Raw genomic sequence first — 17,707 nt, forward strand, 5'->3', positions numbered from 1 at the left:
TGGCTGAGGGTAGCCTGAAAATGAGCTGAGTGTCATCCGCATAGCACTGGAAGTTGGGGCAGAGCGCAGCAATGCGATGGGCAAGAAGTGGCAGGTATTGGTTAAAAAGCCAGGGAGAGAGGTGAGACCTCTGAGGAACACCACAGGTAGAGATAGAGAAGGTGGAGAGGAAGGACCCGAGTTGAACCTGGGAGGGTCGATCGGAGAGAAAAGAAGTCAGCCACGCCAGGGCCTGACCGCTGATCCCCCGGTTATCACGGATGCGGTTGAGCAGCATGGCATGGTTGACCGTGTCGAAGGCAGAAGAGAGATCAAGTAAGATAAGAACGCAGGGGGTATTGGAATCAAGGTTGGAGAGCAGGTATTCACATATGTTCAGGAGAGCAGTTTCCGTGCTTATGGCAGCTTTGAAGCCAGACTGATGGTCATGGAGACAACCAACGGATTCAGTGTGAAGATTAAGCTGGGAGATGGCCAGCTTTTACAGGAGTTTGGCCAGAAAAGAAGTGATAGAGATTGGGCGATAGTTAGCCAGGCATGAAGGGTCGGCAGAGGGTTTCTTAAGAAGGGGGTGCACAAGGGAGTGCTTCAGGGGGAGGGGAAGACTCCAGTGGTGAAGGAGTGGTTGCAGAAATCAGCCAGGGCAGGAGCCATGGAGTCATTGTGGTCTTTGATGGTTTTGGAGGAACAGGGAAGAACCTGTTTTGACAAGACTTTCATAGATCAGACCTGTCTAGAAACCTCATCTGGGGAGAACAGGGGAAATGCAGAGAATGAGGGAGGAGAGGTGGCCGAAGAGGGGCCAGAGGAAGAACACAGAGTAGAGGGAGAAGGGGGAGAGAGAAAGACAGAGGACAGGATGTCCTGAGGTTTAGAGATGAGATGAGAAGCTAGTGCCGTGCAGAGGGCATGGGAAGGGACAGGAGAGGTAGAGACTGCGGCAGGATTGGCCAGTTCCATACAGATTTTAAAGAGTTCAGCCGAGTTGTTGGATGCCGCAGAGACGCAAGCTTGGATGTGAGCTCTCTTCTTAGTGCAAACAGAGAGCCGGTATTGCCTTTGGAGCAGGCGGCAGGCCAGTTTGTCAGAGGATGTACATGAAGCACGCCATTTCCTCATAGCCACCCTGCACTTGCGTTTAAGGGTGACAAGGTCTGAGTCGTACCAGGATTTGCGCTTGGCTTTCAGCTTCAGGCGAAAGCTCATGACAGGGGCAAGAACATCGAGAGTGTCAGATATAGCAGAGTAGAGCATGGAAAGAGCTGTGTTAGGGTGTGAGTCAGCCAAAGGGGATGGGGGGGGAGAAAGTGGTGGCAAAGCCTCAACTGACACGCGCTTCATGGGTCGGATGACCGAGAAGGTGGGTGGCAGTGATGGAGTTGGCTTGGCCTGAGGGGTAGAGAGGGTGAGCTGGGAGGAAAGGAGAAAGTGATCATTTCAGGAGAGAGGAGTGGTGATAGGGATAGAAAGGGGAAGGTCTGAGGAGATCAGAACATCCAGAGTATGCCCTGCAGAGTGAGTCGGGCCAGAGGGGAGAATGGAGAGTGCGAGAGAGTCACAAAGGTCGCAAAAGAGTTCAGAGGAAGGGCAGGAAGCATCCAGGTGGACGTTGAAGTCTCCAAGAAGGAGGAGTTGAGTGGTTGAGACCAGGAGGGAAGAGGAGCGGTCCGACCACTCCGAGAGGAAGGAGATCTGACCAGGTGGCCGATAGATAGTAGCCACAGTAAGGGAATGGCTAGGAGAGAGAGAGAGCCTGCAGATGAGGCATTCGAAAAAGAGGAGTAGGGCTGCGTAGGAATGACAGAGGCAGGAATCCACTCAGGGAAGATCAGGGCTACACCCCCTCCGGTATGTGAGTTCATTCAGCCAACGACAATGCGTGGGTCTCTGGGCAGAATTTGCAAATGGCTTCCCCCCATAGCAAGCCTGTTGGCCTTTGGATCTGAAGAGGGAATTCCTGTGTAGGCGAAGCATCCCAACTATTTACGACCTGCAGCCCACCAACTTCAAACAAGAAAGAGGCTAATGGCTTCACCCCGGCCTTAAAAATACACCACAGACCAGGAGACTGTGGCCACATGCTGGCCGAGAATGGCAATTGGCCTGAAGAAATTAGAGCTAGGATTTGCCTACATATGAAGATTTCCCTTTAGTTTAAATGGACTAATAAAATAACTGATGCATTTTCTCAGCAACCACAAGTCGCACTGCATCTATTTATGTGTAATTTTTAAGATAATTTTGTTGAAATCAAATTTATCCACATGCGACTTAGGGAATCGTAATGGCAAGCTGAAATGTGTTTCTGGCTGCTCTGAAAATGTCCCGAATTTAAGAACTGGTGAGCTGGTGGAGGATAAAATGTGGTATTTGGAGAATAAATTGCTTGTTCATTGCTATTATGCTTTTTGTATAAACCGTGTTTGCCATATAGATACTTTTTTTCTAAAGTTGACATAGAAAAGGGAAATTCCTGCAATATTTCTGTTCTAGACGCCTTAACCAAACCTTAGACAGGGGATGGGCTTGGGTTTTGGAGGGAAACGTGAAGGACCGATCAAAGGTGCTAGAATTCTAGCACGGCATTGCCCATATTGAAATCTTGATGTCATCCCAGGTATAGAAAGGGGATGTACTATGAGAGATGGGCAAAGCTGATAAAGCATTACCAACAGAAGGAGCTGCTAAAAAGATTACCAAGAGACAGCTGCACAAAATTACCAAAGGAGATTTGCTTAAGTTTCATCTGGGTAGAATTATTGCTGGGGAGACTAGAAAAGCAGAGCTGTGATTCTTCACTGGAGCCAGAGAGCGAGAAGTGCTGTGGGATCCAATTGACTGAAGCGCTGGCTAGAATCCTGTTTTTACCCTACAAATGAATCTGCTCAGCCCTTGACTGCCAAGCCCAGAGATTTCCAAAAGTAAATAGATTGTCCAACAAGAGGTCAGTGGGGCGATCTATTTAATTAACCCATTTCCTTTAATTGGTGGTTTTATTCCATTAATGGGTGGGGGGCAAACTGTGTAGATCCTTAGCCTATTTGACTGAATATAAATTTAATGAATTTCCATTTAGCAAAACACTGTGGGTGATTTTTATTAACATTTGAAATTAACAAAGCTAATTCCCAGTGTATGTTGAAAACTAGAGCCTGTAATTTAATTGGGTAATCCTATTTGTCCTATTAACCCAGACTTCTTCAAAGCAGAGGGGTGTCCTTGTCCCGAAACTAGAAAAATCCCTAAACTACGAACTTCCCCAACTCAGGCGTATAAGTGCAGGGGGGTCTGAAAATCCAAAATCCCTATATCATCCCCATTTATACTGTCCAACTTCCCCAACACAGGCATTTAAATGGAGAGGGGTCTGAAAATCAAAAATTCCTAAATCATCCCCATTTTTACTGTTCAATTTCCCCCACAAAGGCATTTAAAAGAAGGGGGGTCTGAAAATCAAAAACTCCTAAATCATCGCCATTTTTGTGTCAGACTTCTCCAACACAGGCCTTTAAGTGAGTGGAGTCTGAAAAACAAACTTCTAAACTGCCCTTACTCCCTAGACCTGGCCTTTGAATATATGGGTGGTTCATGCAATTGATGCTTAGGTTTTTGGGGCTGGGGAGAAGTGCTTTGCATCTTTCTTTAAATTCACCCTGTGTTTATTTTGAAGCAAAATTCTGGGTGAAATAATAATTGCCATATGCATTTGTACAAATCTGTAACGAAACTGCTAGCCTTTTTAAGTGTACAGGAAAATTGACACTGCTCAGCACTGCATATGTAAATTGATTTGGTTCATTGACAGGTGTTGATTATTCCTTAAATCGAAATCTGCGTAAAGTATTGTGATTTGTGTTTTCCAAACCAACTTGTGTGATTTAATTATGTAAAAAGAAGTTTAATTGTGAGCCACAGAGAAGGTGGGTGTGTACTTTTAGTGCGATCTCTATTACATACAATTCAAATAAATATAATTACATTTTCTGTACACTGGCCTGCATCTTGGCTCATTGGTGACACAGGGAGAGGAATCCAAGTGGCATATGTGTCTGAAATAGGGCTGAACAAGGAATCCATTAAACAGTTTGTTGTGTGGCACCTTGATAGTGTGGGGTGTAAACTCAGCCACCGAGTGACAGAGACTCAGAGGCCATACAAGGCCCTATTGTGAGAATGAAGCTGGCTGATGTTGAAACCCACTGGAATATGCAGGCCGTTTAAACATTGATTTCCGACATAAGGCCTAGTGAAGGAACAACATTATCAAAACGGACAGGTGCTCAAGTGAAGGTGAATGTGCCCGAGAACTGAAAACTCCTCAGTACATTGCAAAAGGCAGTTGTGTTACTGAAAATGCTGTTTTCATAAAATATGAAAAGCTACCATTTCATATAAGGAGACATATAGCAGCATGTCACATTGACTTCAATGCACCACAAGACTGTGATCAGAAATCTGAAGTGAAGCCAAGCACTTTGCATTTGTCACAAATAAAACACTTACTTTTCAACATTCAAAATGACATAATTTAAAAGGACAGGCCTACTTGGTCTAGAAATGAACACTAGTACCCTATGTTAACTGTGGCCTATGTTTGAATAATACTGAAAGTGAGACTCATATCTTTTTAATTATTGCATTAAAGAAAGATCTCATTCCTGGACAGTAGGCCCAGATGCAATACAAAATGTTACATGTTAAAAGCATCTTTTCAATTTAAAATGCTATTCTGTTAGAATTATATATATAGCTTGTTTTTGCCACTGAACTGAAAGGTCTGTACCTCTGAAACTTTGATCTTGAATCCGTTGGCTGAGGCTCACCAGGAAAACAGGTCTATTTCTATTAAATGCTAAGAAATACCACATTTGAGATCGAACCCATGGAGGGGTTATATAAGGAAAATGAAGTCCTGACATCTCTCCCCATAAACTGTGCATTAGCTGCAAACCCACTTTGAAGACACTCAATGGCAGGGCTGGAATAACATAGAGTCAGGCAGATGTCCGTGTCATGTGACTTGGGAGAAATGGAAACTCGTCAGGGGTTGAGCTAGATGTGGAACTCAGGGGCCCATATGATGCATTGCCATTTAATCAACATTGGACTCCTTTTCCTTAATAATAAGAGAATCGTGCGTCCTAGTGCGCTCATCCAGGACTCATATAAAGATCACAAAATGGCTGTCAGTTCTATGTAAATATTAACCCTATGTGATGGATAGAATTTGAGTTGTGAAGAAAACCATGATACTGGCCTTCTCATAATTCAGAGGAACTCGAAAGTTGGTGAACTGATAGAATGTGAAATTAATGCTTGGATTGTGAAGTGTCATATTTGTAACTATTTCAGCTCAGGGACAAACCACAAAAAATAATAGCTTCTCCCAGGAAGGTTGTGCCAGAATAAAATTAGTATTCCCTGATTTGCCATTAAATGTAGAATTCAAAAATATATGTTTATGCAGTTAGCTAAAAAGTAGAGGTAGTTGTCAGGTAGTGAGATATTGAGAAAAACAAATGTAAAAACATGTCATTTTGAAATGATGCATTTTTCTCCCCATAATACAGACCTCTAAACTCCTTGCCCTATTAGCTGGCAGTGGGCGGACTGGTGGGAGGGGGGGGAAGAGAGATGTCCAGTACATAACGTGGGGATATTCCTAATATGTAAGTGCCACCAGCACTATATAATATCAGTTTTCAATCTAAAGGGGAAGGGAAGGGCAACGAGAGGAGAGCAGACTGACAACAACAGAGAGCTGACAAAAAGGAAGGCTGACCCCCAGCAGAGCAGATTTACAGGAGAGCCTGTGACACTTGCTGGGGACTTTTACCTGGAAGCTGGGAGCCCTCTCTGAGAGAGAGGCCTAATATCTGGCTGACTGAAGGGACCTTGCTGTGAATAGAGGCCTGAGGTGTGAGTTGCCTATCAAAAGAGGGACCCAAAATCTGTCCGGCCTCCTGAGCTAAGAACAGAGTTCTCCCATGTAAGTATTTATATCCCAAAGCTATCCGTTTTGTGGGGAGCTATCTGCCTTAATCCCTTTCTAGTAGTGGGTGGGGGACAAAACTGTGTAGACCCTGGCCATATTTGACTAAAAATATCACTTAATTAATTCCCTTAGAGAAAAACACCATATTCGTTTTACCCAGAAGTGTGAGGGGAAGCTGTCTGTTTTAACCCATTCCTTTTAATTAGTGGGTGCTCTTCCATTAGTGGGAAAGGGGCTAAACGCATTATACACTTAGCTTATTTAACTAAAAATAATTTCATTAATTCCCATAGGGTCAGTTATCATGGGTTGATCTTTATGTTAAGATTCAAAATTGAAAAAGATTATCCTAGTGCACAGTAAATGACTCTAGTCTGTAATGTAATTGGGTATACCCTGCTGTTCATTTGAATGTACTAGTGTCCCCAAAACGAAAATCCCAACACCCTGCATTCCCACCCAAAACCCTGCTTTTCATTTGAATGTGTTTTCCCCCAAACGATTTTTCCATTGAGTTCATTTCCCAAAACTTGCCTTTAAAATAAAAGCCCAAACACAATTCCCATTATATTCACACTCCCTGTACCTTACCTTCAAACTACGGGGACATATTTAACTGATGCCTGGTGGTCAGGGGTTGCTAGGAGAGAAGAGCATTGTGATAACCCAAGCAATCATTGTGTGTTTTTAAAATGTCCTATCTGTTAATGTGCAAATAAATCCAGCTGGAGAATGCATCCTGCTGGTAGGTCTCCAGATGCAGAAGACTGAGCAGCCCGGGAGGTACTGGAGTACACAGGTACTCTAGGTTGGTGATGGGCAACAGGAGGTCACAAGTGGTGTGGGACTTTGTGTGCCCCTCCCACATCCAGGGATAAGAGGTTTGTGAAATCCCTTTGATTAACCAGGAGTTTCTTTTTGGGAACTTACTCAGGGAGTGTGGGTGCATCGTCTGGACTGAAGGTGGAGTGACCCCTCCTGGACACTGGTGCTAGTTTTTTTAGGCCAGTTTGCGTATGAGAGCCCGGGGCACCCCTACTCTCTAGCAACTGAAGCTGTGGAATTTTGTCAGGAACCTCATCCGGTCACACCAGGTGCTCATGATGGACACCCGGGCGCCACCTATTCAGGCCCATCAATCAGGACGTGGCCCATAAACAAGATATACAAGACATTTCATGTGCATTGCGTTCTGGTGGCCAAGCCTCCACAACAGAATTGAAGGGCAGGGTGGAGCCAAGGAAAACACTCAGTTGTTGACTGATTTTGAGTTGCACTATGAGGCTTGACTCTCTGAGATGGAAACACAAGCAAGGAGGCTAGAATTAAACACACAGAAAACAGAGAATGTAGATGTACCCTATGCTTCTTTTTGCCAGTTTTGGGGTCTGAATGGGAGCAGTGGGCACAGGTGCCTAAGGTGATTGAGAATATTGGTTCAATATTTCCGGTTGAAGGCGGCATTGATCTTCTGATGGACAGAGTGTATAGTGAGGAATGGTTATGGCCCAGGATCCATGGTGGCTTATTATTAATATTACTACCCATATAAACAGCACACCTTAGTGAAGCTTAGGGTACTACACAGAGAATGAACCTCTCAGGTTGGGTGTCTTCCAGGACCTTTGTGCACTGGCCCGCTTGAAGTGGTTTGATGCAGTCTTCTTACATCGTGGATGATGGGTCATTGCACGAAATACAGGTGTGCTAAACTTTTTACTTTGTGTTTAAGATTGGTTTGGAGGTCCTACTTACACACACAATCAGAAATTTGGCACGTAACTCTGCTTTTAATAGGAGATTCAGAAGGTTGTGATGGTGTGCCTGCAGGACCAGAATCAGTCTCACAGAAACAGTGATCGGACAAGATTCCATGTGACTGGATTGAGGAAGTGTAAGAAACCGAATACACTGCTATGGGGAGGTAGAGGCGGAGAAATGTGCCCAAGTAGACCCGCAACCTTCCAGACCTGCAAGAAGGATCAAGTTACGAATGACGTGTGGGGTTAGAAACAACATCTAAATAAACCTGGGAGATCTATCCATAAGGAGATCTCCAGTCATGCAGGGTGAGCAAGATCTCTTTGAATCTCCATTGAACATATTTGGGTTTACTGTATCAAAAGCTAGTGAACGAGAAAAGTCTAATTCAGGATAGCCGGAGGTACTCTCAGCTGTCTGGTCTCGCTTTTGGGGAAAACATGTGCTTTTGGGGACAACAAGGGGGAGGGGTGACTTTCATGTTCTTGCAAGGGAAAGAAACGGGTAGGGAAAATGTGGTCATTGTTATCCTGTGGCTACTATACTGCTAGCTTCCCAGCGCGCCTCTGGGTGCTCTTTCTAGGCCTACTCTTCTTCATGAGACACGAAGCCGATTATAGAGTGATGATAGTTGCCTTACTTTGTGTCATAGGACATAGGAATTCCTTGGTGCAGGACTACTTTCTGGGGAGGGAGGTGCTGGGAGAGTGTGTAGGACAGAGACTGAGGTGCAGCACTGTCTGCACAGTGGGCATATGTATTTTGTTAACGCTAGGTTGCTGGACGGGAATATGATGACATCATCCAGTTTGCTAGGTAGCCCAGGTGGTTGTGCTATGTATGTAGGGCACGCTCAAGGTGGCTTCCAAATCAGGAGCACGGTCTGTGGATTCTATGTGAAGGGCTTGAATCCTAAGCAATCCTAGAAAAAGGCCCTGTGTCGGCTGCCAAGCAGTGTTCTCTTGCACTCCGCGCTGCTGGTCAGCGGTTTGCAGACCGCAATCATTTTGTTTACCATTTATAAAGTATATTATACACATTTAAAAGATGTATGTAAAATAATGACAATCAAGTATATTGAAGGAAAACACACATTCATACATACATGTTCACAATACTCTATGGTTCACAATGGCATTCCAAAAACAATGTATGATGGGTGTAAATGCTCCGGTCTCTACTTTGGCACAGTTCAAAGCAATACACTTTTGTTGAAAGCCTCTTGTCACAGCAAATGCATTTTGAGGTGGTGCGAACGCAGTGGCCTTTACAAAGCTCTGCCCCTAAAGAGCCCCATTCCTGGAGCCATTGCAAGCCTTATGTTCATCTGACCTTTCAACCCCTACCCCTAACATGTTAATGGCGGAGACACCCCTGCTCACCTGATATGTATAGCGTTGACACCTTGTTCTCACCCCCAACGCTGTCTCGGATGAGGCAGGACAACTGCCCGCTGGATTCTTTCCTGGCAATAAAGGATGTTTCGACTTTAAACAGGCCGTGTTCATCAGGTGTTATCTTCTCAGAGGCTGCCGACAGGTTTTTCCCATCGTCGCTCATCCACAGCACCGCCGGCATCGAACGCCATCCATCAGAAGAACAGACTATCTTTATTCCGCCGTCCTGGTAGCCTTCTATGTGGATGTGGGGGTCAGCGCCCACATCTAGACAAAACAGTACATCCGAATCATAAGGGGCCATTTTCTGCCAATGTTTTATTATAGTACTTACAAACGGTTACTGATGATGATTATCGCTCACCCTAAACCTGGTCAGCCATCCCGATGGACCATGGCATGATTCAATGTGTTTATGTTTTGAAGTATTTACTATTACTGTGATGATGATTATCGCTCACCCTAAACCTGGTCAGCCATCCCGATGGACCATGGCATGATTCAATGTGTTTATGTTTTGAAGTATTTACTATTACTGTGATGATGATTATAGCTCACCCTAAACCTGCTCAGGCATCTTGATGGACATGGCATGACTCAATGTGCTTTTGATGTATAGTAATATCTAACACATTTTGATGACGCTCATTACTTACCATAAACATGTCCCGTCGGACTGATTGGCCATTACATAATGCAACGTGTTCATGATTTAAATTCAGTATTCCTAATTCTAAACCTTTTCAACCTTCCTGATGGACCATGGCACAGTTCTAAGAGTTTATGATTTAGAGCATAAACTATCATTGTGATGATTACTTTTAGTCAGCCTAAACCTGTCCAGTAATCCTGATGCCCACGGCATAGTTCAATGTATTTATGATTTATAGTCATTATACCGTGCCCTAAACCCACGCTGTTGGGCCGTGGCACAATTCAATGGGCCAGATTCTCAGAACGTTTTTGGGTACACCCAAAAAAGGAGCAGGCTCATTCTTAAAGGGCGTCTTAGATGTGCTCATTCAGATGCCATTTTTCACCCCTTTGTGCTGGCCAGTTAAAAGCACATCCAGAATTCCAAAAGGTAATGGGCTTTAAATGCCCAGAAATGGGGGTCATCCCCCTGCGCCTTTTGAAACAGGTGCAGGGGGAGGTGCAAATCGTGACGGGGCATTTCTGAATCTTTTATGGGGAAAAGGGTAAGCCTAGTTTTAAATAATTGGAAATCCTGTCATCTCTCGACAAGGGAGCATGAATAGGGTAACGATGGGATGGCGGAGGGGAGCCTATGAAAGGAGGCCCACCTGGTCTGAAATGAACAGTCCAAATATTTGTGAAGTTGAAAAGATAAACAGGGAGTCTAGCTACAGTTGCTCTCCATAATACAGGGCTTAGTGATAGTCAAAGTCGCCAAATCTTGAATAAAGTCCTTGTTTCCCTAGTGGGGGAGAGGGGTGACCAAGCTCCGGCCCAAGATGAAAACAGGAGCAGGACCTACATATACAGATAAAAGCTACAAAATGTCCAGGTAGTCTAACAACACTTCGGTCTTACTGCCAGGTAACCATTAATCACCTTAAAATAAAATGGCAGGGGGCCTATGCCATTTTTTATACACTGTCATTGGGTCAAGACATGGAACATTGCGGAAAGTGATGGGGCAGGTGGAACTTTTCAAAACACACTATGAAACGTGGTTTAATAACATAGCTTCAGGAAAAACTGACACTCAACGCACACCAAAGTGAAGGGAACAAGTACATTGCCATGACAATATGTGAATCTACTTATCTAAAAGAGATCTATTCCTAAGTAAATTGTAGTTTTCCTTTGATCGATAGGCCTTGCAAATTCTTCAAAGTCCTGCTAGACCAAGTACTAGTGCAGGTCAAATACTTTAGTTTACCTACTCAACCTAAGAGAAATGAACTTCACCCGTGACAATATCGTTACAATTGTGCATGTCACCATAAGCCCACTTCATGTTTGGTGCACTGCTGTCACCCAAAGGCCAGTCATGTACAGGGAAACATTTATTTGACATTTACTGCAAACAAAATTTGTTTGCAGTAAATGTGAAATAGAAGTTTCAAACATCCCAGAATGTCATTGTACTCGCAAGCAGGGTCGGGTACCATGCGAAAACTACTCGACTATGCACATGGTCGAGTAGATTTTTCATAGCCTGATCATACATTGAATACGTTCATTTTTTTTAAGTTCATCCCTATCTGTATGCAAACATACAGTAACTATAGGGCAATATTTGAACCTTGTGTTTTTTTAAAAAGAAAACTTACTATACTTCTGCAGCTTATTTAAAAAAAAATGTATTTCAGGTATGATTAAAAAGCACAACCATGCCACCCACCAGATGCTTCAGAGTGCTCTTACACACCAAACATAGCCAAGATTCAGAAACACTGGTAGGATCTAGAAAATACAGAATGTACAAAGAACGATCATTACTTGTCCTACGTGTGAGGCTTCAGTCACTCCTCCAAGCATCGTTTTTGCTTTCTCTTCTGGGACTTCCCCCTCCCAGTATGAATGCAGGATTACAAGTACACAAATGTACAGAAAAAGCAGGACTGGATGAGTTACTCACACATGATCTAGGGCAACCTGCAATCTCAGAATATCGACCAGCGCAGCAAACAGGGTGCGGGTCCTGGAAGGGGTACTAAGGCCTACTAGGTCTGCTGTGAGAATGGCAAACTTTTCCATGAAAACACATCAGCCAGCAGTGCGGAAATGCATACAACTCCCAGAGAATGATCAGCCTGCCCTCATGAAAAGGCCTTTTTTTGGTAATAGGAACTTTGCTGTTTTCTAAATTCATCACCAACAGACATCCACCAGGTTTTCTTCAGAACCGCGAGGAAAACATGTCCTAACCTGTCCCACTTGCTAAATGTTATGGAGGCACACATAATTCTAAGCTCAGCTGAATGTTTTAGCATTTTGGATGTGTCTATTTGGTCCAAAGCCCAACACAACAGATCGTTGATAATGCTAAGCGTTAACTAAACAATGGCAACTCGTTAATGCAATAGATGTGAACCAGGCCTAGGCGACAACCTTACCGGAGTGCAAAGGCGAGGTGTACAGAAGAAGGGAAATGCAGCAAATTAGCAGGCCTTGCACATCCATAATGCCAGGAGAAGATTTAAGGAAACGCCTCCTCCTCTTGCGGACCGTGAGCCGGGTAGGGCTCCAACGTAGACTGGTGCAGAAGATGCTACGCGGAATAAAGAGAGAAGAGATTGCGTACACATTAAAGTACAGCGCGTACCATTCACACCAACAAGGTCTGGTTTCTCTGGTTGTCACTCTTTCTAGCCCATGCTATTTTTTGGTAAGGAGATGGAGACTAGCTGCTACTTTATCTGACTGGGGGAACTTGGACTTTCTGGTCTTAGTAGCTCGCCTGTGCCTTATTTCGTTATAGCTTTGAACGCAATTTGAATTGGCTAAAGTACAACTACCAGAAAGAAAAGAGCAGGATTTGATGTTACTCTTGTTTTACATGGGACAACGCGGCAGCTTATTTTAGGCCACTTTTCCAACTAGCTGGTTCAGATTTTGTTATCCTGTGCAAGTCATTTAATTTCTCTGTGCTTTGTTTCACTGATCTGACAAAATTGTGCGTTCATAGAATCAGACTGAGAGGCACTGCATAAAAAACAGGAGAGTGATGGGAGTAGGTACCCCATGTAGGCAGGAGAGACCTCTTTGTCTTTCCTCGGCTCACTATTGATAGCGTCGGTCATGAAGTCAATGCTATGCTCTCAGGAGGGGAGTAGGTTGAACCAGAATACAGGGCAACACATTATGAACACTTTATGTACATGACATCCCTAACAAGTAAGCAGGTGTTTTATCTGCAGTAAAGGTCAGTGGTAGATGAAAACATTCTTACATTTTTTATTAGAAGAGTTTGTTGTCTCCCAGCATCAGGCTTAAAGTGAACTGGGGGCGGGAGGGGTCATAGCCAATTGTAGGGTGTAGCAGGATGTGGTGCAATCAGTAACCTGTGGGGGAGTGCTACATGGGGATGCGGGGCCACACTCCGCTCATCCCCAATGAATGGGATGCAGGAAAGTGGCATTGGAGGCATAGGGTGGGCTGAGATGAAGATGGTCTTGATAAAGTGCAGACAGGGTAGGTGGTCGGAATTCTGAGCCACCACTCAGCCATGTGATGCCTTGGTCTTCGGTTTAGGTTTCTCACGGTCCCTGGGACTCGGGAATGCCTGCTGGTGATAGGCCTACTCCTCTGTCGCACTGACCTCTGCCACACAGGCTAGCAAGAGTCCTGATGTTCTTCTGGGATGCCTGAAAGCAATGCAGTATGCAGTGCTTAAGTTAAACTTTTGGGATAGGAAGTCATCAAATTCCATGCTTAAAGATTTGGAAGTCACTGTATATTATTGGGAGTCAAAACAGTTTAGATTAGTTAACTGAATTTATGTAGGCTTTTCGACATTTATGACCCTGGAACATTTATTGTTTGTTTGAAATTACACTCAAGGGTAACTTTGAAACCCCTCCAGCTCAAGAGTGCAGTGGATCCATTGAACCATTAGTCTGCACCTGGCCCAAAATAGTTAAAATAGTGTTTGATTTACTAGGCACCTTTCCTTCTTTTTTTCTAAAATTTCTATTTTTTCTTTTGTGTCAATGAAACATAATTGATACTTGCACATAACTGCGCACCCCATGTCATGTTGTGCTGTTGTTTTTTATGATGTTATTGTAACTTGTCCGTATTGTTTGTTTAGATATCACTTATGTCAGAACTGTTTGTAGAGAATATTAAATATGATTTTTTGCTGAACAGAATAAACACATGTTTACCAGTGGGTGGTTATTATTTTTTGGATGTACTCTCCGGATCTCCAATTCAGGAGACCTAATTTCAAACTTTGCAGACAGACCTAAATTTCGGTATCTGTCCATCAAAAACATGTTTTTGTTCAAACTATTGTCAGTAAGGGTACATGTATTTGTTCATATGGATTTTCGACAAAGTGACATGCACATAAAAATGGTAGAACTCGTACACAAAATGGTACAATGAAAGTATGTTACAATATAAATAAAGTTTAAGAGGAGGAAGCAGTGGAGGGAATATGCTCTTTAAGTATAGAGTGAAAACGAGCCAGAGAAGGGGGCATTACGAATGCGGGGCGGAAGAGAATGCCAATGTTTAGGTGCAAGCGAAGTCTAAGACTGGAAACCAGACTGCACATGGGGAACAGAGAGCAGAAATTGAGATGCAGAGCAAAGAGAACTTAGAGGAGAATATAAAGTAACCGAGGAGGAAAGACAAGGAGGAGCCAGACAATGAGCACCACTATGGATAGGATATGAAAAGTAGACGAGGGGGAAACAGAAGTCAATCGCGCGAGGCTAGAGAAGAGGTTACATAAGAGCGGGATGATAAATGAAAAAGAAGACAAACAGGACAGTTAAAGGTAGAGAGGAGAGGGGCCAAAGACCCATAAGAAGAGCAGACCAATAGTCATGTCATGAGAACATAAGAACAGGCATAAGGTGTTTAGTGGCAGCAAAAGAGACAGAGGGGTGCATTTTAGAAATGTTGTAGAGTTAGAAACAACCCATAAATGGACATAAATTCATGCTTAAAACTTTGAGAGTAAGCGGCTTCCATGAGAAAATAAAGTCAATAGTTAGGAAAGTAAACAAGCAGAATTGCCCTGCCTTATGTTTTACAAGTCAAAGAATAAAATGGAAAACAAAGTACCCATTTTGGCTTTTGTGTGGGCATGAGCTAGGCGTTTTCCCCAGGCTCTGCCATAATGGAAATAACTGGCCATAAAATGGCAACAACAGGAAAGGGCGTGATTACCTGGGCATATGATAGTGGCTAGCCCCTGACAAAAAGCCTGTCTCATAACTACACATAAGGCAGAGCTGTTGGTTTTGTCAATGCTTGTTTTAAACGTGTCTTCAGTGCAAGGAACAGATATAAATCAAGCTAAAGGCACACTTGGTTAAGACTTCTGTTATTGCACCAGAAATACATTTGCAGCTGCAATTAAGCAGGTTGACTGTTGTGGGGCCGGCAGCGGTTATGCGGCCGGCCCCACGGGTGCTGGGGGCGCCCAGCATCATGTTAGGATTGCTGGGGTCACCCGGACTTACTTTTGTTGCAGGGCAGGACCCTGTGAGGCCATGGGGACACGACCTGGGTGCCGGGGGCACCTTGCGTGCTGGCAACATCCTGGATGGTGGGTGGCCTGGGCTGGACCCAGGGCAGCATGCTGATCCGGTGGCACAGACCAGCAGGGACCTGCAGGACCGTGATTACACAGTGTGGGCCTGTAGGCCAGAGCTGCAGGACCGTGATCACACGGTGTAGGCCTGCAGACCCAAAGTGAGAGACGGAGACAACAGATCTATTCTTGGAGTCTGCTGCAGTTGCTCCTTTTCTTAGGTCGGGCCATGACTGTGTCATGGCCCATCTTAAAAAAGCAATACACTTGGGAGGGACACAAATCTTAAAAGGGCAATACACTTGGGAGGGTCACACATAGCACTCCTCCTTTTTCATAACAAACAAAACAAATGTTACTTGAGACATAAATTATTTCCCCCTACCCCCCGTTACAGAACAACAATACTTATACCACTTGGGAATTGTAGGGTAGACAAATAGTAGGATAGACCACTACTAATGTGCTGCAACACGGGTTTGAATCCCGAACCCGCGCTTAGAAACAACTCACAGGCATTAAGCGCGTTATAAATGAACAATAAAATAAATAAATAAATACTACATACTGTGAGAAAACTGATGGTGTCTCAACCGCTAGTCCCCGGAGATCTGTCATCCAGATGTCCAGGACACAGCAATGGCTATTGGATCCAGTTCCTGGGGGTGGATCAGTGGGGGAGGATCACCTGGATGGAGGGCTTCGGGGAGTGGAAGTGGGACACCGACTGGCGAGACACTGTACCCCATTCCCTGTAACACCTTTCCCCATCCTACCCTGTAGGACATCGAGAAGCTCTACCCCCGCCTCTTTTCCGACACAAACACTTTCTTACACAGAGTTATCTGACCTGTTCCAACACAAGGGTCAGACAAAGTCAGGCAATTGACCAGTACCACACACACCTGATGGCCCTTTACTCCTCCACAGAGATAAAAGGGGAGCACAAGAGCACACGACGAGCAAGGCTGAATGCACGAGGGGACAGCTATTCCAGACCGGCAGTTCCAGAAGAGGAGAAAAGCGGTGAGACCTGAAAGACTGGGGAGTACAGCTGGCGTGTGGTGTGACAGATGTCAACGGTGTCCGGGGGCCTCCCACACGGATAACACAGGTAGGGGGGGCACGCTGGCTACCGTGGTACCGTCCTGGACTTCCGAGGCAAAACAGACCAGCGGGTTCAACACAGCCAGTGAGTCAGAGAAAGCAGATAACAAACCGAATCTTGTTGAGCCCAAGGTTGCAAGCGGCAACATTATACATGAACAAAGAACTTGTGTTTTGAACTTTTGAGAAAAACGAAAAAAGGGCCAGCTGCACAGTGGTCAGGCACTGCAGGAGCGCTCATTCAAAGGACTCTGGCTGGCCCCTTTGTTTTGTGGGTGCAACTACAAGTCCCAGAAGGCCCTAGGAGAGGGCAGTGTGAGGGTCAGAGTGGTCCTACAGAGGTCACATAAAATCCTCTGTACAATCGAAAGTCTCTGACCCATTGACAAAAGAAAGCTAGGGAAAAGGAACCACGCTTTCTGAAAATATGAAGTAAAACATGAACTGTGTTTAGAAACTCATGAACTGTGTTAAGGATGGCCAAGTGAACCCAACGGAAGGAAGCCAAGGGAAAAGCTAAGAAAGTAAATACCAAATGTGATCAAATAAAGTGAACTGTGAAATTGGCAAATGTGAACTCGGTTGAGGGATGTCTGCAAATCAGGGTAAGATCTGATACACCCGAGAAGATTGTGTTAAGAGTGAAAGGCCGTTGTGAACCTGACTCAGGGAGGCCCAAGTTGCAAGAAGGATCTGAGCCCGGCGGAGGTTGATCCAAGGGGCAAAGAGCAATCGCCCACGGTGCAAGATCACCGATGGAACGTTTGTTTGTTTGTTATTTTGGTCCAGCAGGCCTTCTAAGGCAAGAGACTTTGTAGACAAGAGGCTAGGCCCCTAAAGGTCCTGATATCGTTGAATGGAATAGTGAACCTCGTGCTGGAGAGGCCCAGGAGTGTGCTGTGCTGAGAAGTCCTGCTTTGTCCCGTACTTAAAACGTGGGGAAGGGAGACCCAGCCATGCCATCCTGACTTGTCATTTTGTGAACACTTCTTTCTTTTTCAGTAAACAATATCCCACACTCTTTTTGTAACTTAGTGGTTTAGTGGTAAGGATTGGCAATAGTTTTTTTTTTTAGTATAGGCCCTTTTTATTTGAAAAGACGCCACTAGGACTGCCTTATTATTTGATGGTCGTAGCTTGCTCCGATCTTAGATTTAGATTAGATTTAGCATTTATCTCACCCATTAGACAGTCTAATAAACACCC

General features: G+C 44.5%; 1 protein-coding gene across 8 annotated transcripts in view; it reads right to left on the reverse strand.

Moving 5' to 3' along the window:
• Window positions 1-17,707, reverse strand: part of LOC138521770 (butyrophilin-like protein 9) — a 379,874-nt gene that overhangs the window by 344,930 nt on the left and 17,237 nt on the right. For 6 of the 8 annotated variants that reach the window (XM_069634842.1, XM_069634841.1, XM_069634844.1 and 3 more), the window contains exons 2-3: window positions 12,240-12,394; window positions 9,139-9,420 (exon numbers count right to left, since the gene is read on the reverse strand). In XM_069634842.1, coding sequence (XP_069490943.1) covers window positions 9,139-9,420; window positions 12,240-12,306 — 349 coding nt within the window. In that variant the 5' untranslated portion in view covers window positions 12,307-12,394. The remainder of the gene's footprint in view (window positions 1-9,138; window positions 9,421-12,239; window positions 12,395-17,707) is intronic. The other 2 variants (XM_069634840.1, XM_069634839.1) reach the window with 2 other exon arrangements.

The sequence above is a fragment of the Ambystoma mexicanum genome, chromosome 13 (genome assembly GCF_040938575.1).
Source record: "Ambystoma mexicanum isolate Mex_15411 chromosome 13, UKY_AmexF1_1, whole genome shotgun sequence".
Classification (NCBI taxonomy): domain Eukaryota; kingdom Metazoa; phylum Chordata; class Amphibia; order Caudata; family Ambystomatidae; genus Ambystoma; species Ambystoma mexicanum.